The sequence below is a fragment of the Hyla sarda genome, chromosome 9 (genome assembly GCF_029499605.1).
Source record: "Hyla sarda isolate aHylSar1 chromosome 9, aHylSar1.hap1, whole genome shotgun sequence".
NCBI lineage: Eukaryota > Metazoa > Chordata > Amphibia > Anura > Hylidae > Hyla > Hyla sarda.
Genome location: NC_079197.1, coordinates 8,988,944 through 9,011,586, shown reverse-complemented (window position 1 = coordinate 9,011,586; position 22,643 = coordinate 8,988,944). Strand labels below are relative to the sequence as shown.

The 22,643-nt window shown below is 39.2% G+C and overlaps 2 protein-coding genes across 5 annotated transcripts in view; one reads left to right on the top strand and one right to left on the bottom strand.

Annotated features, from left to right (window-relative positions):
• Window positions 1-12,489, bottom strand: part of MON1B (MON1 homolog B, secretory trafficking associated) — a 24,619-nt gene extending 12,130 nt beyond the window's left edge. The window contains exons 1-2 of one of the 3 annotated variants that reach the window (XM_056538500.1): window positions 12,355-12,489; window positions 5,572-5,707 (exon numbers count right to left, since the gene is read on the bottom strand). Coding sequence is in view for 1 of the 3 variants with exons in the window: in XM_056538499.1 (XP_056394474.1) it covers window positions 1,454-1,460 (7 nt within the window). In the remaining 2 variants the exon portion in view is untranslated. Of the gene's footprint in view, window positions 1-1,453; window positions 1,686-5,571; window positions 5,708-12,354 lie in introns of those variants that run through there. The other 2 variants (XM_056538501.1, XM_056538499.1) reach the window with 2 other exon arrangements.
• A 101-nt stretch (window positions 12,490-12,590) lies between these two features.
• Window positions 12,591-22,643, top strand: part of PTPN18 (protein tyrosine phosphatase non-receptor type 18) — a 49,926-nt gene continuing 39,873 nt past the window's right edge. For both annotated transcript variants that reach the window (XM_056538503.1, XM_056538502.1), the window contains exon 1: window positions 12,591-12,722. In XM_056538503.1, the coding sequence (XP_056394478.1) occupies window positions 12,627-12,722 (96 nt within the window). In that variant the 5' untranslated portion in view covers window positions 12,591-12,626. The remainder of the gene's footprint in view (window positions 12,723-22,643) is intronic.

Below are 22,643 nucleotides of genomic sequence, written 5' to 3'. Positions count from 1 at the left end.
TCTGAAATCTATATAAAAAAAAAAAAAAATGGCTTGTGGCCAGGACTGGTAGGGAGACCTCTAGTGGTCATTTTTTCAAAGTGGAAAATTAAATAGAAAGAAGCATATTTTTTAATAACATGCAATTGGAAAGTTATTCTGCATAAATTAATCTATAATATGGCGCTGTTTTTGAAAGAAATTGGCTCTGATTTTCTATTCCTGGACAACCCCTTCAAGTAGCCACTACTTACTGCTTGTTTTCTTTAGCTCTGCTCTATTAGGGCACAGCTAGAATCTAGGTGCAGGTTTCCCCAACCAGTCTGTTTTCAGCTGTTGCATAACTACAACTTCCAGCATGCCCGGACAGCCTTTGGCTGTCCGGGCATGATGGGAGTTGTAGTTTTGCAACAGCTGGAGGTACACTGGTTGGGTAACACTTGTCTAATGGAATCCTGAAGTAATCAGAGTCCCGACTCATCAAAGGCTGAGGGTGAGCTCACACTTCTCAGCATGCTGGAAGTTGTAGTTTTTCAACAGCTGGAGGCACCCTGGTTGGGGAAACAAATGCCTGCTGTTTACAGATCTCCTGCAGTATGGAAAGATGTGAAAGCCCTATTAACCCCTACATCACATTCAATACAGACTCCACTTCGGGGTATCCGGGTGTCATTTTATGCCCCTAGTCGTTACATAATGACATCGCTATCTGGAAACATTATTATTGTTTATATCCTGTATTTGCTACAATTCTATCAGGCAGAGGCCGGGCTGCTACATTTTCCCTGCATTGATACTTTGAAGCATATATATATATATATATATATATATATATATATAACCAGTGCTGCTCACAGGGGATTGTGCAGACCTGGGGCTCTCCAGCTGTTGCAAGACCACAACTCCCATCATGCTTCAGCTGTCAGGGCATAATGGTGGTTGTAATTGTTGAGAGGAACGCTGGTCCAGACGATGCTCTGTCTAGATTTAAACCTTGTTCCTTAATTCTATGAGCCAATAGGTCTCCAAACTGAACCTCCAGCTGTTGCAAAACTACAACTCCCAGCATGCCCGGACAGCCGTTGGCTGTCCGGGCATTCTGCGAGTTGTAGTTTTGCAACAGCTGCAGGCACCCTGGTTGGCAAACTCTGACAAAGATACTGGCCAATTAAACACCTAAATGCTGTGGTGCACCCAACATGACTAACCACAACTCCCAGCATGCCCGGACAGCCCTTGGCTGGGATGTGTGCTGGGAGTTGTAGTTTTGCAACAGCTGGAGGTTCACAGTTTGGAGAATATCCCAATCTATAGCTCCCGGTGTATCATGTACCCTGCAGATCTACACATCAGGACACCCCCTTTAAGGGAAAGCTACCAGGAAAAGGTGTCATGAGAGAGCATATCCTTTCATGCCGTACATATACACACACGCCATACGGGGTTTCCCAGCCCACTCCCCCCTCCACTATACCAGACATAGGGGCTCCGACGCTCAGCTCAGGGTAGACGCTAGAGATCCTAGTAGGCTACAGGACCTTTGATGATGTCATCGTGATCATGTGACCAGTCATATGTGTAGGAGGTGCTAAGCCCTAGGCTGATCTTGTAAGCAGCTGATCGGGAAGGCTGGGGCTGCACCTACACAAACATCACTGTCTATAGCAGTGTTTCTCAACCAGGGTGCCTCCAGCTGTTGCAAAACTACAACTCCCAGAATGCCTGGACAGCCAAAGGTTGTACAGGCATGCTGGGAGTTGTAGTTTTGCAACATCTGGAGGCACCCTGGTTGAGAAACACTGGTCTATAGCACTGTCTCCCAACCAGGGTGCCTCCAGCTGTTGCAAAACTACAACTCCCAGCATGCCTGTAAAGCAGCAGGGGGTCACATCAGCCCAAATACACTTCAGAGCAATAGGTTGTATGGATGATGTGTCTGTAGGGCAGTGTTTCTCAACCAGGGTGCCTCCAGCTGTTGCAAAACTACAACTCCCAGCATGCCTGTAAAGCAGCAGGGGGTCAGATCAGCCCAAATACACTTCAGAGCAATAGTACATATGGATGCTGTGTCTGTAGGACAGTGTTTCTCAGCCAGGGTGCCTCCAGCTGTTGCAAAACTACAACTCCCAGCATGCCCGGTCAGCCGTTGGCTGTCCGGGCATGCTGGGAGTTGTAGTTTTGCAACAGATTCATGTATATCACAAATGTTACTGTATATATCAGTGTTTCACAGGTGCCTCCAGCTGTTTCAAAACTACAGTTGCCAGCATGCCCAGACAACCGTTTTGCAGCAGCTGCAGCCACCCTGGTTGGGGAAACACTGGCCTAGGCTGTCTGGGCATGCTGGAAGTTGTAGTTTTGCAACAGCTGGAGGCACCCTGGTTGGGAAACATTGGTCTATAACAGTGGTATTCAACCTGCGGACTTCCAGATGTTGCAAAACTACAACTCCCAGCATGCCTGGACATCCGTAGGCTGTCCAGGCATGCTGGGAGTTGTAGTTTTGCAACATCTGGAGGTCCGCAGGTTGGAGACCACTGGTCTATAGGAATGCATCGAGATTTCTTCGTTTTCGTAAGAGAATGTTCACACACAGCAGATTTGTTGCAGAAATTTATACCACCGTCCCATTCAGCTGGCACAAACCCATGCACTTTCCACAGCAGAAACTGATACGAAAAATACAATTTCTGTGTGTAAGGCCGGGTTCACACTGCGGAATTTCCACCTGCAATTCCGCTTTGTAATTACAGGCAGAAATTCCGCTTGCTAAAATGTACTGTGTAGTGTGTTTGTGAAGCGGAATTTGTGAATGGAAATCCGCTTGGAAATCCGCCTGGAGAATGGCGTTGCTCAGTTTCCGCATTGTGAACCTAGCTTAAGGATACGTTCAGACGAGCGGATTTACAGCGTATTTTGCGCTGCGGATCCGCCACTGAAGGACCTCTGTATGCTGCCTTTACATGTGCCTGCTCGGAGCGGCAATACGCTGCTACGTGCAGACACACTGAAGCGATGTGCGAGTCGCCGCGCATGCACGGTGTACTCGCACCCCTGCTCTATGAGCTAGGCCGAGAGCTGCCGCCATGTGCGAGTATGGCGACTCGCACATCGCAGTGTATCTGCTCGTAGAGGCGTATTGCAGCTCCGAGCAGGCACATGTAAAGGCAGCATATAGAGGTCCTTCAGCGATGGATCCGCAGCGAAATACGCACGGAAAATCCTCTCGTCTGAACGTACCCTAAGGCTATGTTCACACTGCGGAAACTGCAATGAGCAACGCCATTCTGCAATGAGCAACACGGTTCCGAGTGCGGCCAATGAATCAGTCGGTGCTAGGACCGTGCGGACACTGCAGTCTCCAATAGACTGCAATGTGTTTCATGAGGATTTTCACCTGAAGAATGAGCAACGCCATTCTTAAGGCGGAAATTTCCAAGCGGATTTTCCATTCACAAATTCTGCTTCACAAATTCCGAAGTGAGAATTTGTGAACGGAAAAACCCATTCACTACACTATACATTTTAGCAAGCGGAATTTTTGCCTACAATTTCAAAGCGGCAGAGAGCACTGTGGACAAGAGAAAAAAGAATTTTAAAAAAACTATGAATTTCCTCTGTAGCCTACAGCTGCTAATAAGTACTGGAAGGATAAAGATTTTTTTAATAGAAGTAATTTACTAATCTGTTTAACTTTGTGGCACTAGTTCATTTAAAAAATAAAAGTTTTCCACCGGAGTACCCCTTTAAGGGTGCGTTCCCACAGGGCGTTTACGCAGCGTAATTGACGCAGCGCAAACTTTACGGCAGCAGCGGGAAATACGCTGCGTATTCCTTGCTCACTATACACACAGGGCTTTCCGGCAGCAGTAAATTTTGGAGGCGGGGCCGTGTGCCGGCGTGACTGTGACGCGCGGCTCCGCTTCCAAAACTCACTATACACATTGGGCTGCCGCTGGAAAGCCCTGTGTGTATAGTGAGCGAAGAATACGCAGCGTATTTCCCGCTGCTGCCGTAAATTTTGCGCAGCGTCAAATACGCTGCGTATACGCCCTGTGGGAACGCACCCTTAGGGTGCTTTTGCCTAGGGTGGCGAAAAACCTAGCCCTGGACAAATGTCATCAGTGGGCTCTAGGACCGCTCAGAAATGCGCCGTCTCCATAGACGGCAATGCATTTCCAAACAGATTCCGCAGAAAGAATTGACATGTCAATTCTTTCTGCAGAGAACAGAATTTGAAATTCAGCAACAGATGTTTCCGGTGCGGAAATTCTGCCGTGTGCACAGTGCAGCAGAATCCCATTAAAACTATAGGTACTACAATGGGATTTCCGAGAGGAAATCCCACCGTGTGAATGAGGCCTTATGGCTCCTGATGAATTGTATAGATGGCTTTTATTGAGTGCTGTGTAAACAGTGTTTCCCAACCAGGGTGCCTCCAGCTGTTGCAAAACTACAACTCCTAGCATGCCCGCACAGCCAACGGTTGTGCGAGCATGCTGGGAGTTGTAGTTTTGCAACAGCTGGAGTCACCTTGGTTGGGAAACACTGGTCTAAAGAGTCTCTGACTGCTGTCTCCCCTCCGAATTACAGCCATTAATGGCACCCCTATGGAGATTTGGGTAATGCTGCCCTCTTGCTGTGATACAATGAAGTCACACTACATTAAAATGGTTACAGACCGCAACCATGCAGATAATCTGCAGCAATGCAGATGACATTTTAACAAAACTCATCAAAGCGCTGCAGTGTGAATCTGAAATCGACAACGTGTCCCATTGCCTCATGGACACACTAGGGATTTGTTGAGAAATTTTCCCCATTAATGTCAATGGGAAAATCGAAGTCCACAACAAATTCACAATAACATTTTACTGCTGACGATTTTCTGCTGAGAAACTTCTACAGCATTTCTGCGCTGTGTGAAAGCAGCCTATGCAGCCTATAAGCCAAGGCGCAGATTGTACTAACTTGCACTGGTGCGGACTACATGGCCGATGTCAATAAATAACCACAAAGTCAAGGTCAGGGCAACAGTACAAAATGCGCTAAAGCAGTGTTATAGCAGTGTTTCCCAACCAGGGTGCCTCCAGCTGTTGAAAAACTACAACTCCCAGCATACAAAGCCTCATTTATACATCAAATATTGTATATAAACCAGTGTTTCCCAACCAGGGTACCTCCAGCTGCTGCAAAACTACAACTCCCAGCATGTCCGGACAGCCTTCGGCTGTCCGGGCATGCTGAGAGTTGTGGTTTTGCAACAGCTGGAGGCACCCTGGTTGGGAAACACTGTATTAAGCCTTATAAGCCCTCCCTGCCACTACCTTGTAGCCATCGGGCACAGCATTTAGAGGGTAAACCCTAAGTGGGCACCTCCTGGGTCGACACGGGGGCGGAGCTAGAGCGGCATGTAGTCATGCTGCCCCTGCCCTCCTCCCTGCCGATCGAGCATGAGTGTTGGGCATTGCATGCCCATGTCTACTTAGGAGGCATCAGGGCTAATGGGTGCACAGGCCGAACAGTGTGCCCGATGGGGATTAATAGGGTTGTTAAGAAACGTTTGCTAAAATAAAAAATGCCCATACTTACCTCATTTCCCCGTACCCTCCATTATCATGGCGCCAAGTCACCCCTGAACTTCACTTCTGGGTGCTAGGGTCGGTGCGACACATTGCCACTCTGGACACAGTGACTTGTTGACTACAGCGCTGGGGAGTGAAGGAGACTGCAGGGGAAAAAGGGAGGTAAGTAGAGACATTTTTTATTTTATTAGACAAATTGGGCATATTTAAAAAAAATAAAAAAAATACCAAAACAGGTTCTGTGTAATGTCATGTAAAAAAGTTCCTAATCAAATCTCTATTTTGGTTTATAGGGGGTAGTAGTATAGTAGTTCTATTCTTGGATATAGGAGCAGTATTATAGTAGTTATATTCTTGTATATAGGAGCAGTATTATAGTAGTTATATTCTTGTATATAGGGGGCAGTATTATAGTAGTTATATTCTTGTATATAGGAGCAGTATTATAGTTATATTCTTGTATATAGGAGCAGTATTATAGTAGTTATATTCTTGTATATAGGAGCAGTATTATAGCAGTTATATTCTTGTATATAGGAGTAGTATTATAGTAGATATATTCTTGTATAGAGGAGCAGTATTATAGTAGTTATATTCTTGTATATATAGGAGCAGTATTATAGTAGTTATATTCTTGTATATAGGAGAAGTATTATAGTAGTTATATTCTTGTATTTAGGAGCAGTATTATAGTAGTTATATTCATGTATATAGGAGCAGTATTATAGTAGTTATATTCTTGTATATAGGAGCAGTATTATAGTAGTTATATTCTTGTATATAGGGGCAGTATTATAGTAGTTATATTCTTGTATATAGGAGAAGTATTATAGTAGTTATATTCTTGTATATAGGAGCAGTATTATAGTAGTTATATTCTTGTATATAGGAGCAGTATTATAGTAGTTATATTCTTGTATATAGGGGCAGTATTATAGTAGTTATATTCTTGTATATAGGAGAAGTATTATAGTAGTTATATTCTTGTATATAGGAGCAGTATTATAGTAGTTATATTCTTGTATATAGGAGTAGTATTCTAGTAGTTATATTCTAGTATATAGAAGCAGTATTATAGTAGTTATATTCTTGTATATAGGAGCAGTATTATAGTAGTTATATTCATGTATATAGGAGCAGTATTATAGTAGTTATATTCTTGTATATAGGAGCAGTATTATAGTAGTTATATTCTTGTATATAGGAGCAGTATTATAGTAGTTATATTCATGTATATAGGAGCAGTATTATAGTAGTTATATTCTTGTATATAGGAGCAGTATTATAGTAGTTATATTCATGTATATAGGAGCAGTATTATAGTAGTTATATTCTTGTATATAGGAACAGTATTATAGTAGTTATATTCTTGTATATAGGAGCAGTATTATAGTAGTTATATTCTTGTATATAGGAGCAGTATTATAGTAGTTATATTCATGTATATAGGAGCAGTATTATAGTAGTTATATTCTTGTATATAGGGGCAGTATTATACTAGTTATATTCTTGTATATAGGAGCAGTATTATAGTAGTTATATTCTTGTATATAGGGGCAGTATTATAGTAGTTATATTCTTGTATATAGGAGCAGTATTATAGTAGTTATATTCTTGTATATAGGGGCAGTATTATAATAGTTATATTCTTGTATAAAGGAGCAGTATTATAGTAGTTATATTCTTGTATATAGGAGCAGTATTATAGTAGTTATATTCTTGCATATAGGAGCAGTATTATAGTAGTTATATTCTTGTATATAGGAGGCAGTATTATAGCAGTTATATTCTTATATATAGGAGTAGTATTATAGTAGATATATTCTTGTATATAGGAGCAGTATTATAGTAGTTATATTCATGTATATAGGAGCAGTATTATAGTAGTTATATTCTTGTATATAGGAGCAGTATTATAGTAGTTATATTCTTGTATATAGGGGCAGTATTATAGTAGTTATATTCTTGTATATAGGAGCAGTATTATAGTAGTTATATAGTATTATAGTAGTTATATTCTTGTATATAGGGGCAGTATTATAATAGTTATATTCTTGTATATAGGAGCAGTATTATAGTAGTTATATTCTTGTATATAGGAGCAGTATTATAGTAGTTATATTCTTGTATATAGGAGCAGTATTATAGTAGTTATATTCTTGTATATAGGGGTCAGTTTTATAGCAGTTTTAATCTTATGCACATGCACATTGCATATTTTAATATAATAAAACAGTGAAATGCCGTCTTTCCCGGAGGTCTCTTGCACCACATACTCAGCACGCGGAGACAAGTCACAGATGCTCCCAGGATTAAGATTAATGACGGGAACAACATGATGTGTCTTTACTGAGTTACGTTGGGATTTTACAGCCTAATAATATTTATTATTACTGGAGAACACTTTTACTCTGATGTCTTTGAGGTTGACCTGTTTGTGAATTGCTGTAAATAGATTATATATATATATATATATATATATATATATATATATATATATATATATATATATATATCAGTCCCAGTTAATATAAAGCTTACATCAGGGCTGACCACAGTGAAGCTCTGCTTCCTCTATGGAATGTCTATTTATGAAAAATGAATGGAAAAAACTTTTTTTTAAATATATATATATATATATATCAACTGGCTCCAGAAAGTTAAATAGTTAAATTCAAGTTAAATTAAAAAATTAAATTAAAAAAATCTTAATCTTCCAATAATTATCAGCTGCTGAAGTTGAGTTGTTCTTTTCTGTCTGACAATAGTGCTCTCTGCTGACATCTCTGCTTGTCTCGGGAATAGCACAGAGTAGAAGAGGTTTGCTATGGGGATTTGCTTCTACTCTGGACAGTTCCCGAGACAGGTGTCATCAGAGAGCACTTAGACAGAAAAGAACAACTCAACTTCAGCAGCTCATAAGTACTGGAATGATTAAGATTTTTTAAAAGAAGTCATTTACAAATCTGTTTCTGGAGCCAGTGGATATGAAAAAAAAAAGTTTTTTTTTCCTGGATAACTCCTTTAATTTGTTTTGTTTATTTTTGTATATTAAGCCTCCAGAAAATGATTGATCACTACGAATCACTTTTCTTTACTATATGGCAGCCAATGGTTTCTTTCAGTCCAGATACTATACAGAAATGAAAGCGAAAACAAAGGCCCCGTCTATCCTATACACCAGTGGTCTCCAAACTATGGACCTCCAGCTGTTGCAAAACTACAACTCCCAGCATGCCCGGACAGCCAACGGCTGTCCGGGCATGCTGGGAGTTGTAGTTTTGCATGTTGGGAGTTGTAGTTTTGCCACAGCTGAAGATTCACATGATGGCAACAGCTGGAGGCTCACCTTAAAGGGCAACTTCACCTAAAATACTTTTAAAGGGGTACTCCACTGGAAAACGTGCTTTTTTTTATTTATTTTTTTTTAAATCAAATAGTGGCAGAAAGATAAACAGATTTGTAAATGACTTCTATTAAAAAAAATCTTAATCCTTCCAGTACTTATCAGCTGCTGTATATTACAGAGGAAGTTTTTTTCCTTTTTTAATTTCCTTTCTGTCTGACCACAGTGCTCTCTGCTGACACCTTTGTCCATGTCAGGAACTCTCCAGAGTAGAAGCAAATCCCCATGGCAAACCTGTTCTTTTCTGGACGGTTCCTGACATGGACAGAGGTGTCAGCAGAGAGCACTGTGGTCAGACAGAAAGGAAATTCAAAAAAGAAAAGAACTTCCTCTGTAGTATACAGCAGCTGATAAGTACTGGGAGGATTAATATTTTTTAAATAGAAGTCATTTACAAATCTGTTTAACTTATTGGCACCAGTTGATTTAAAATAAAATGTTTTCCAGCGGAGTGCCCCTTTAAACTCCTTTTTCATGTTTCATGGCAAGGCTACAACATAACAGAGAATTAGGGGCAGGTTATACTTCTTACTGTATCGCACATTTTTTTTATTTTTTTTTAGGAAATTAGATCTAATTGTTGATGCCTCCGCCCCTGGACTTTAATGGTGTTACAGAGAGTTCCTCCTTACATCCTGTGTAGCAATCTGAGACTTGTGTGGACATTGAGATATACTGGTATGTAGTGTAACGTTGTAGTGTATATATTCCTATATATGATGAGTTGACGTATTTGATTCTAGTATAAAAGATCAGAAGTGTCTCCGATTAATTGCTCTCTGTATTATCTAATTGCGTTCTGGAGAGTTAAGTGACCGCACCGACTTAAAGGGGGTTTCCTAACCTTAAAGGTACGGTAAGTCTTATTGCAGTTCCACATGGCTTTTTATAGTCCAGAATATCGTAAGTCGTAAGAATGTTATATTGCAGTAACGTCACTGTATATAAGTGCAGATCCCCTCCTTATGTCTGTATCTAGTCTGCTGCAGTTGTAGCATCTGTTCATACATTTCTATACGTTCTGTATGGCTGCAGTGTCTGTCCGTGTATATTTAGCCCTGTGCATTTATATATAACATCTTTCTCTATATATCAGTGTTTACAGGGCTCAAGTTTTGCAGAAACGCGTGGGAACTGAGTTCCTGCACTTTTTTCACAGCTGAAACACCGTTCCCATTAGTAAGAGTCCTGCGAGACCAGCCCTTGAGTGAAAGAGTTCCCACACTTTTTTTCTTCCCCAGGACTTGACCCCTGAGTGTTTCCCAACCAAAGTGCCTCCAGCTGTTGCAAAACTTCAACTCCCAGCATGCCCAGACAGCCTCGGGCTGTCCGGTGATGATGGGAGGTGTAATTTTGGAACAGCTGGAGGCGCTCTGGTTGGAAAACACATATAAGGTATCAGAGCCAAACCCAGGTATATTTGGGCACTGGGATGACAGTGGGCACCCTGTCTACTTTCACCTTGGCTACAAAATTGTAGAAGGTGTTTGCCCGGACTGACTGCGGGGGCCACGACAACTGCCCATGTTTGCCTGGTGCTCAGGGTCATGCAAAATAGACATAACATCTCACAGATTGGATGATAACAGAGAGCAAATGTATGAGGTTAACAACAATAAAACTTTATTAGGATTCGAGAGGGTCGGTATATATCCATCCAATACAGTGTTTTGTGATGTGGACTTAATATTCTCTATTTACCTGATTTTTATTATTGGTTTTGGATATACAGACCTAGAGATAATGGAAGATAAGTAAAGCATTTTGCTCTGTTGAGGACATGATACAACAGGGATGGTCTGACTATTCTGGCACTTAAAAGGGCACTATCATTAAAACTAATTTTTGCTATTGCATTCCATATGGTAAATAAAAAATCTCTCTAATATACTTTGTTTAAAAAAATGAAGTTTTCTATGTTTTATTTGTGTTTAAAAAAAACTGCCACTAGGTGTCTCCCTAATTGTCCAGAGCACATTCCCCCCCCCCCCCCCCCTGCCCTATCCTTTGCACAGACTTTGGACTCCTGCTGGCCTGGAAGAAGTCCAAAAGTAGGAAATGCTGAGGAGGGGGGGGGGGGGGAGGGGTGTGCAGCCTTAGCCAATCATAGCTCATCTTTCACTGAACTGCTCTGGGCTGTGTGTAGCAGAGTGAGGGAGGAAGTTCTCCCCTGTATGGCTTCAGATGATGTCACACCTGTTGGGGAACGCCCCTTCCCAGTCTGTGAATCTGACTGAGCAGAAAACACAGAGCAATATCAAGGTAGAAAACTAAAAAAAACTGTGCAAAAAACTGTGCCCTCCAGCTTTGCAAAACTACAACTCCCAGCATGCCCGGACAGCCAACGGCTGTCCGGGCATGCTGGGAGTTGTAGTTTTGCAACATATGGAGGGCACAGTTTGGAGACCACTGATCTACTGTTAAGGGACATTTACCCTTGTTTGTCTTTACAACATGTGTTTTAAAGTAATTTATTTTTTACTTTTGGTTTTGCTTATGTGCGCCATATTTACCAAAATATCACATTGGGCACGTAAGCAAAAAATAATGAATCACTTCAGAACAACACTTTGTATGATTCCTCCTCTGCAGATTTTTATCCCCTTGCGCAAAAAAATTTACTTTTATAAAAATGCTCTCCACGGCCAGTTTTGTGAGGCAGGTCTGGACTGGTGCAGTTTTGCATCAAATTAAAGGGGTACTCCGGTGGAAAGCATTTTTTTTTTTCTTAAATCAAATGGTGCCAGAAAGTTAAACAGATTTGTAAATGACTTCTAATAAAAAAAAATCTTTACCCTTCCAGTACTTTTTAGCAGCTGTATGCTACAGAGGAAATTCTTTTCTTTTTGAATTGTTCTTTTTTTGTCTTGTCCACAGTGCTCTCTGCTGACACCTCTGTCCGTGTCATGGTTTACAATGGGGATTTTCTCCTGCTCTGGACAGTTCCTGATACGGGCATCAGGTGTCAGCAGAGAGCACTGTGGACAAGACAAAAAAAGAAATAAAAAAAGAAAAGAATTTCCTCCTGTAGCATACAGCTGCTAAAAAGTACTGGAAGGGTAAAGATTTTTTTTTTTTATAGAAGTCATTTTCAAATCTGTTTAACTTTCTGGCACTAGTTGATTTAAAAAAAAATTATAATAATGGTTTCCACCGGAGTACCCCTTTTAAGGGCTTTGCGACAAACGTGTGACTTGTATTTTTTTAAAGAAAAGTTGCACTTCATTAGTTAGCAACCACTGCAAAGTGGAAAAAGCAAAAGTGCGTACCAAAGTCACTTTAGCCAAAATCAATTTGGCACAAATTTTGCGCGACGGAGACGTTTCTGCAATAAATTCCTAAATTTAGAAAAGGGAAAAGCTGTGCCTTTTGGGTGTGTCTCACCTACAGTAAACCATTTCCAAGATGCACGCCCTAGTGAAAAGTAGTGTACATGCCGGTGTCCCTTCTCTTCCTGCTCACTGACTGTCTCGTTCTGGTTACGTTGTGCCTGCAGTTTTTTGGCAGCTCCAGCCTAGGTGTTCCTCCGGTTGTGCTGGACTGACAGGTAGGAGTGGCCGCCTGTGTTCTCAGGACACTTCCTCATTCTCTGCTGCTGCTTTTCCCCTGGCTCTGGAGACCTAGGTTTGGCTGCGTTCAGTGGAAAAGAGAACATCATGAGTCAGGTGGCCGAAAACCTGAGGGGCTTCCTGGCAAGAGTAAAGTGCGCAAAATACAATGGGAGCGAGGACTTCTTGACCAAGGAGTTTCAGGTGAGAAAGCTGGGTAGAGGTCTCCGCCATTATTACTGCTCTACATTATACCTTGTATTAAGGAGTTTACTGCTTCTCCGTATTCTAGATCAGAATGGTGAATACAACTCTGCTATTCCGGTTATTATTGTAAATTAACACTACAATTTATTGGATACTGACACTGCTATTCCAACTAATGTATCACACTACTACTGCTTGGATACTGACACCTAATGAGAGATAAAACTTAACACTACACAGGACTGGGCAGTGTTAATCTAGAATACTAGGTCATATATACTACTACATAGGACTGGGCAGTGTTAATCTAGAATACTAGGCCATATATACTGGCCATATATACTACTACACAGGACTGGGCAGTGTTAATCTAGAATACAAGGTCATATATACTACAACATAGGACTGGGCAGTGTTAATCTAGAATACTAGGCCATATATACTACTACACAGGACTGGGCAGTGTTAATCTAGAATACTAGGTCATATATACTACTACACAGGACTGGGCAGTGTTAATCTAGAATACTAGGTCATATATACTACTACACAGGACTGGGCAGTGTTAATCTAGAATACTAGGTCATATATACTACTACACAGGACTGGGCAGTGTTAATCTAGAATACTAGGTCATATATACTACTACACAGGACTGGGCAGTGTTAATCTAGAATACTAGGTCATATATACTACTACACAGGACTGGGCAGTGTTAATCTAGAATACTAGGCCATATATACTACTACACAGGACTGGGCAGTGTTAATCTAGAATACGAGGTCATATATACTACTACACAGGACTGGGCAGTGTTAATCTAGAATACAAGGTCATATATACTACTACATAGGACTGGTCAGTGTTAATCTAGAATACTAGGTCATATATACTACTACACAGGACTGGGCAGTGTTAATCTAGAATACTAGGTCATATATACTACTACACAGGACTGGGCAGTGTTAATCTAGAATACTAGGTCATATATACTACTACACAGGACTGGGCAGTGTTAATCTAGAATACTAGGTCATATATACTACTACACAGGACTGGGCAGTGTTAATCTAGAATACTAGGTCATATATACTACTACACAGGACTGGGCAGTGTTAATCTAGAATACTAGGTCATATATACTACTACACAGGACTGGGCAGTGTTAATCTAGAATACTAGGTCATATATACTACTACATAGGACTGGGCAGTGTTAATCTAGAATACTAGGTCATATATACTACTACACAGGACCGGGCAGTGTTAATCTAGAATACTAGGCCATATATACTAATACACAGGACTGGGCAGTGTTAATCTAGAATACTAGGTCATATATACTACTACATAGGACTGGGCAGTGTTAATCTAGAATACTAGGTCATATATACTACTACACAGGACTGGGCAGTGTTAATCTAGAATACTAGGTCATATATACTACTACATAGGACTGGGCAGTGTTAATCTAGAATACTAGGCCATATATACTGGCCATATATACTACTACACAGGACTGGGCAGTGTTAATCTAGAATACAAGGTCATATATACTACAACATAGGACTGGGCAGTGTTAATCTAGAATACTAGGCCATATATACTACTACACAGGACTGGGCAGTGTTAATCTAGAATACTAGGTCATATATACTACTACACAGGACTGGGCAGTGTTAATCTAGAATACTAGGTCATATATACTACTACACAGGACTGGGCAGTGTTAATCTAGAATACTAGGTCATATATACTACTACACAGGACTGGGCAGTGTTAATCTAGAATACTAGGTCATATATACTACTACACAGGACTGGGCAGTGTTAATCTAGAATACTAGGTCATATATACTACTACACAGGACTGGGCAGTGTTAATCTAGAATACTAGGCCATATATACTACTACACAGGACTGGGCAGTGTTAATCTAGAATACGAGGTCATATATACTACTACACAGGACTGGGCAGTGTTAATCTAGAATACAAGGTCATATATACTACTACATAGGACTGGTCAGTGTTAATCTAGAATACTAGGTCATATATACTACTACACAGGACTGGGCAGTGTTAATCTAGAATACTAGGTCATATATACTACTACACAGGACTGGGCAGTGTTAATCTAGAATACTAGGTCATATATACTACTACACAGGACTGGGCAGTGTTAATCTAGAATACTAGGTCATATATACTACTACACAGGACTGGGCAGTGTTAATCTAGAATACTAGGTCATATATACTACTACACAGGACTGGGCAGTGTTAATCTAGAATACTAGGTCATATATACTACTACACAGGACTGGGCAGTGTTAATCTAGAATACTAGGTCATATATACTACTACATAGGACTGGGCAGTGTTAATCTAGAATACTAGGTCATATATACTACTACACAGGACCGGGCAGTGTTAATCTAGAATACTAGGCCATATATACTAATACACAGGACTGGGCAGTGTTAATCTAGAATACTAGGTCATATATACTACTACATAGGACTGGGCAGTGTTAATCTAGAATACTAGGTCATATATACTACTACACAGGACTGGGCAGTGTTAATCTAGAATACTAGGTCATATATACTACTACATAGGACTGGGCAATGTTAATCTAGAATACTAGGTCATATATACTACTACACAGGACCGGGCAGTGTTAATCTAGAATACTAGGTCATATATACTACTACACAGGACTGGGCAGTGTTAATCTAGAATACTAGGCCATATATACTAATACACAGGACTGGGCAGTGTTAATCTAGAATACTAGGTCATATATACTACTACACAGGACTGGGCAGTGTTAATCTAGAATACTAGGTCATATATACTACTACACAGGACTGGGCAGTGTTAATCTAGAATCCTAGGCCATATATACTACTACACAGGACTGGGCAGTGTTAATCTAGAATACTAGGCCATATATACTACTACACAGGACTGGGCAGTGTTAATCTAGAATACTAGGTCATATATACTACTACACAGGACTGGGCAGTGTTAATCTAGAATACTAGGTCATATATACTACTACACAGGACTGGGCAGTGTTAATCTAGAATACTAGGTCATATATACTACTACACAGGACTGGGCAGTGTTAATCTAGAATACTAGGCCATATATACTACTACACAGGATTGGGCAGTGTTAATCTAGAATACTAGGTCATATATACTACTACACAGGACTGGGCAGTGTTAATCTAGAATACTAGGTCATATATACTACTACATAGGACTGGGCAGTGTTAATCTAGAATACTAGGCCATATATACTACTACACAGGACTGGGCAGTGTTAATCTAGAATACTAGGTCATATATACTACTACACAGGACTGGGCAGTGTTAATCTAGAATACTAGGCCATATATACTACTACACAGGACTGGGCAGTGTTAATCTAGAATACTAGGTCATATATACTACTACACAGGACTGGGCAGTGTTAATCTAGAATACTAGGTCATATATACTACTACACATGACTGGGCAGTGTTAATCTAGAATACTAGGTCATATATACTACTACACAGGACTGGGCAGTGTTAATCTAGAATACTAGGTCATATATACTACTACATAGGACTGGGCAGTGTTAATCTAGAATACTAGGTCATATATACTACTACACAGGACTGGGCAGTGTTAATCTAGAATACTAGGTCATATATACTACTACATAGGACTGGGCAGTGTTAATCTAGAATACTAGGTCATATATACTACTACACAGGACTGGGCAGTGTTAATCTAGAATACAAGGTCATATATACTACTACATAGGACTGGTCAGTGTTAATCTAGAATACTAGGTCATATATACTACTACACAGGACTGGGCAGTGTTAATCTAGAATACTAGGTCATATATACTACTACACAGGACTGGGCAGTGTTAATCTAGAATACTAGGTCATATATACTACTACACAGGACTGGGCAGTGTTAATCTAGAATACTAGGTCATATATACTACTACACAGGACTGGGCAGTGTTAATCTAGAATACTAGGTCATATATACTACTACATAGGACTGGGCAGTGCCACTCTGCTAGGTTATATATATCTCACTAAACCAGATATTGGGCAGCACCACTCTACCATTTCAGCTAACATATATGTACGTATACGTGTGCGTGTGTGTGTGTGTGTGTGTGTATATATATATATATATTTCATTGATTCCCCATTTCATGTCACTGCTACGTCAGATTACCCTCTGCTATTCCAGCGAATTACTCTCATGCACTGACATGTCTCTGCTATTCCAGAACTATATACACGTTCACATCTGCCCTGAGCTCTGTTGAGAGGAGAAGGAGTCTTTCCAATTTACGGGGCATTAGCAAAAATAAAAAATAAAAATACTGTAAGTAGTGATTTGTGCTCCGACCTGTTCAGGGTCAATTTTTTTGCTACACCGGCCTAGTCTATACTATTCTATGTATAATATCACTACTACACCGGCCTAGTCTATACTATTCTATGTATATTACTACTACACCGGCCTAGTCTATACTATTCTATGTATTATATCACTACTACACCGGCCTAGTCTATACTATTCTATGTATAATATCACTACTACACCGGCCTAGTCTATACTATTCTATGTATAATATCACTACTACACCGGCCTAGTCTATACTATTCTATGTATAATATCACTACTACATAGGCCTAGTCTATACTATTCTATGTATAATATCACTACTACACCGGCCTAGTCTATACTATTCTATGTATAATATCACTACTACACCGGCCTAGTCTATACTATTCTATGTATAATATCACTACTACATCGGCCTAGTCTATACTATTCTATGTATAATATCACTACTACACCGGCCTAGTATATACTATTCTATGTATAATATCACTACTACACTGGCCTAGTCTATACTATTCTATGTATAATATCACTACTACACCGGCCTAGTCTATACTATTCTATGTATATTACTACTACACCGGCCTAGTCTATACTATTCTATGTATATTACTACTACACCGGCCTAGTCTATACTATTCTATGTATAATATCACTACTACACCGGCCTAGTCTATACTATTCTATGTATATTACTACTACACCGGCCTAGTCTATACTATTCTATGTATATCACTACTACACCGGCCTAGTCTATACTATTCTATGTATATCACTACTACACCGGCCTAGTCTATACTATTCTATGTATATCACTACTACATCGGCCTAGTCTATACTATTCTATGTATAATATCACTACTACACTGGCCTAGTCTATACTATTCTATGTATATCACTACTACACCGGCCTAGTCTATACTATTCTATGTATAATATCACTACTACACCGGCCTAGTCTATACTATTTTATGTATAATATCACTACTACACCGGCCTAGTCTATACTATTCTATGTATAATATCACTGCTACACCGGCCTAGTCTATACTATTCTATGTATTATATCACTACTACACCGACCTAGTCTATACTATTCTATGTATAATATCACTACTACACCGGCCTAGTCTATACTATTCTATGTATATTACTACTACACCGGCCTAGTCTATACTATTCTATGTATAATATCACTACTACACCGGCCTAGTCTATACTATTCTATGTATAATATCACTACTACACCGGCCTAGTCTATACTATTCTATGTATAATATCACTACTACACCGGCCTAGTCTATACTATTCTATGTATATCACTACTACACCCGCCTAGTCTATACTATTCTATGTATAATATCACTACTACACCGGCCTAGTCTATACTATTCTATGTATATCACTACTACACCGGCCTAGTCTATACTATTCTATGTATATCACTACTTCACCGGCCTAGTCTATACTATTCTATGTATAATATCACTACTACACCGGCCTAGTCTATACTATTCTATGTATAATATCATTACTACACCGGCCTAGTCTATACTATTCTATGTATAATATCATTACTACACCGGCCTAGTCTATACTATTCTATGTATATCACTACTACACCGGCCTAGTCTATACTATTCTATGTATATCACTACTACACCGGCCTAGTCTATACTATTCTATGTATAATATCACTACTACACCGGCCTAGTCTATACTATTCTATGTATATCACTACTACACCGGCCTAGTCTATACTATTCTATGTATAATATCACTACTACACCGGCCTAGTCTATACTATTCTATGTATATTACTACTACACTGGCCTAGTCTATACTATTCTATGTATATCACTACTACACCCGCCTAGTCTATACTATTCTATGTATTATATCACTACTACACCGGCCTAGTCTATACTATTCTATGTATTATATCACTACTACACCGGCCTAGTCTATACTATTCTATGTATATTACTACTACACCGGCCTAGTCTATACTATTCTATGTATTATATCACTACTACACCGGCCTAGTCTATACTATTCTATGTATTATATCACTACTACACCGGCCTAGTCTATACTATTCTATGTATAATATCAGTACTACACCGGCCTAGTCTATACTATTCTATGTATATTACTACTACACCCGCCTAGTCTATACTATTCTATGTATAATATCAGTACTACACCGGCCTAGTCTATACTATTCTATGTATTATATCACTACTACACCGGCCTAGTCTATACTATTCTATGTATATTACTACTACACCGGCCTAGTCTATACTATTCTATGTATATCACTACTACACCGGCCTAGTCTATACTATTCTATGTATTATATCACTACTACACCGGCCTAGTCTATACTATTCTATGTATAATATCATTACTACACCGGCCTAGTCTATACTATTCTATGTATATCACTACTACACCGGCCTAGTCTATACTATTCTATGTATAATATCATTACTACACCGGCCTAGTCTATACTATTCTATGTATATTACTACTACACCGGCCTAGTCTATACTATTCTATGTATATCACTACTACACCGGCCTAGTCTATACTATTCTATGTATTATATCACTACTACACCGGCCTAGTCTATACTATTCTATGTATAATATCATTACTACACCGGCCTAGTCTATACTATTCTATGTATATCACTACTACACCGGCCTAGTCTATACTATTCTATGTATAATATCATTACTACACCGGCCTAGTCTATACTATTCTATGTATATTACTACTACACCGGCCTAGTCTATACTATTCTATGTATATCACTACTACACCGGCCTAGTCTATACTATTCTATGTATATCACTACTACACCGGCCTAGTCTATACTATTCTATGTATTATATCACTACTACACCGGCCTAGTCTATACTATTCTATGTATAATATCACTACTACACCGGCCTAGTCTATACTATTCTATGTATAATATCACTACTACACCGGCCTAGTCTATACTATTCTATGTATAATATCACTACTACACCCGCCTAGTCTATACTATTCTATGTATATTACTACTACACCGGCCTAGTCTATACTATTCTATGTATAATATCACTACTACACCGGCCTAGTCTATACTATTCTATGTATAATATCACTACTACACCCGCCTAGTCTATACTATTCTATGTATATTACTACTACACCGGCCTAGTCTATACTATTCTATGTATTATATCACTACTACACCCGCCTAGTCTATACTATTCTATGTATAATATCACTACTACACCGGCCTAGTCTATACTATTCTATGTATATCACTACTACACCGGCCTAGTCTATACTATTCTATGTATTATATCACTACTACACCGGCCTAGTCTATACTATTCTATGTATAATATCACTACTACACCGGCCTAGTCTATACTATTCTATGTATATTACTACTACAGCAGCCTAGTCTATACTATTCTATGTATAATATCACTACTACACCGGCCTAGTCTATACTATTCTATGTATATTACTACTACACCGGCCTAGTCTATACTATTCTATGTATAATATCACTACTACACCCGCCTAGTCTATACTATTCTATGTATATTACTACTACACCGGCCTAGTCTATACTATTCTATGTATAATATCACTACTACACCGGCCTAGTCTATACTATTCTATGTATATTACTACTACACCGGCCTAGTCTATACTATTCTATGTATATTACTACTACACCGGCCTAGTCTATACTATTCTATGTATAATATCACTACTACACCGGCCTAGTCTATACTATTCTATGTATATTACTACTACACCGGCCTAGTCTATACTATTCTATGTATAATATCACTACTACACCGGCCTAGTCTATACTATTCTATGTATAATATCACTACTACACCGGCCTAGTCTATACTATTCTATGTATAATATCACTACTACACCGGCCTAGTCTATACTATTCTATGTATAATATCACTACTACACCGGCCTAGTCTATACTATTCTATGTATAATATCACTACTACACCGGCCTAGTCTATACTATTCTATGTATAATATCATTACTACACCGGCCTAGTCTATACTATTCTATGTATATCACTACTACACCGGCCTAGTCTATACTATTCTATGTATAATATCACTACTACACCGGCCTAGTCTATACTATTCTATGTATATCACTACTACACCGGCCTAGTCTATACTATTCTATGTATAATATCACTACTACACCGGCCTAGTCTATACTATTCTATGTATATCACTACTACACCGGCCTAGTCTATACTATTCTATGTATAATATCACTACTACACCGGCCTGGTCTATACTATTCTATGTATATCACTACTACACCGGCCTAGTCTATACTATTCTATGTATATCACTACTACACCGGCCTAGTCTATACTATTCTATGTATAATATCACTACTACACCGGCCTAGTCTATACTATTCTATGTATAATATCACTACTACACCGGCCTAGTCTATACTATTCTATGTATAATATCACTACTACACCGGCCTAGTCTATACTATTCTATGTATAATATCACTACTACACCGGCCTAGTCTATACTATTCTATGTATAATATCACTACTACACCGGCCTGGTCTATACTATTCTATGTATAATATCACTACTACACCGGCCTAGTCTATACTATTCTATGTATTATATCACTACTACACCGGCCTAGTCTATACTATTCTATGTATATCACTACTACACCGGCCTAGTCTATACTATTCTATGTATATTACTACTACACTGGCCTAGTCTATACTATTCTATGTATATCACTACTACACCGGCCTAGTCTATACTATTCTATGTATAATAACACTACTACACCGGCCTAGTCTATACTATTCTATGTATAATATCACTACTACACCGGCCTAGTCTATACTATTCTATGTATAATATCACTACTACACCGGCCTAGTCTATACTATTCTATGTATAATACTACTACACCGGCCTAGTCTATACTATTCTATGTATATTACTACTACACCGGCCTAGTCTATACTATTCTATGTATATCACTACTACACCGGCCTAGTTTATACTATTCTATGTATATCACTACTACACCGGCCTAGTCTATACTATTCTATGTATAATATCACTACTACACCGGCCTAGTCTATACTATTCTATGTATATCACTACTACACCCGCCTAGTCTATACTATTCTATGTATAATATCACTACTACACCGGCCTAGTCTATACTATTCTTTGTATAATATCACTACTACACCGGCCTAATCTATACTATTCTATGTATAATATCACTACTACACCGGCCTAGTCTATACTATTCTATGTATATCACTACTACACCCGCCTAGTCTATACTATTCTATGTATATCACTACTACACCGGCCTAGTCTATACTATTCTATGTATATTACTACTACACCGGCCTAGTCTATACTATTCTATGTATTATA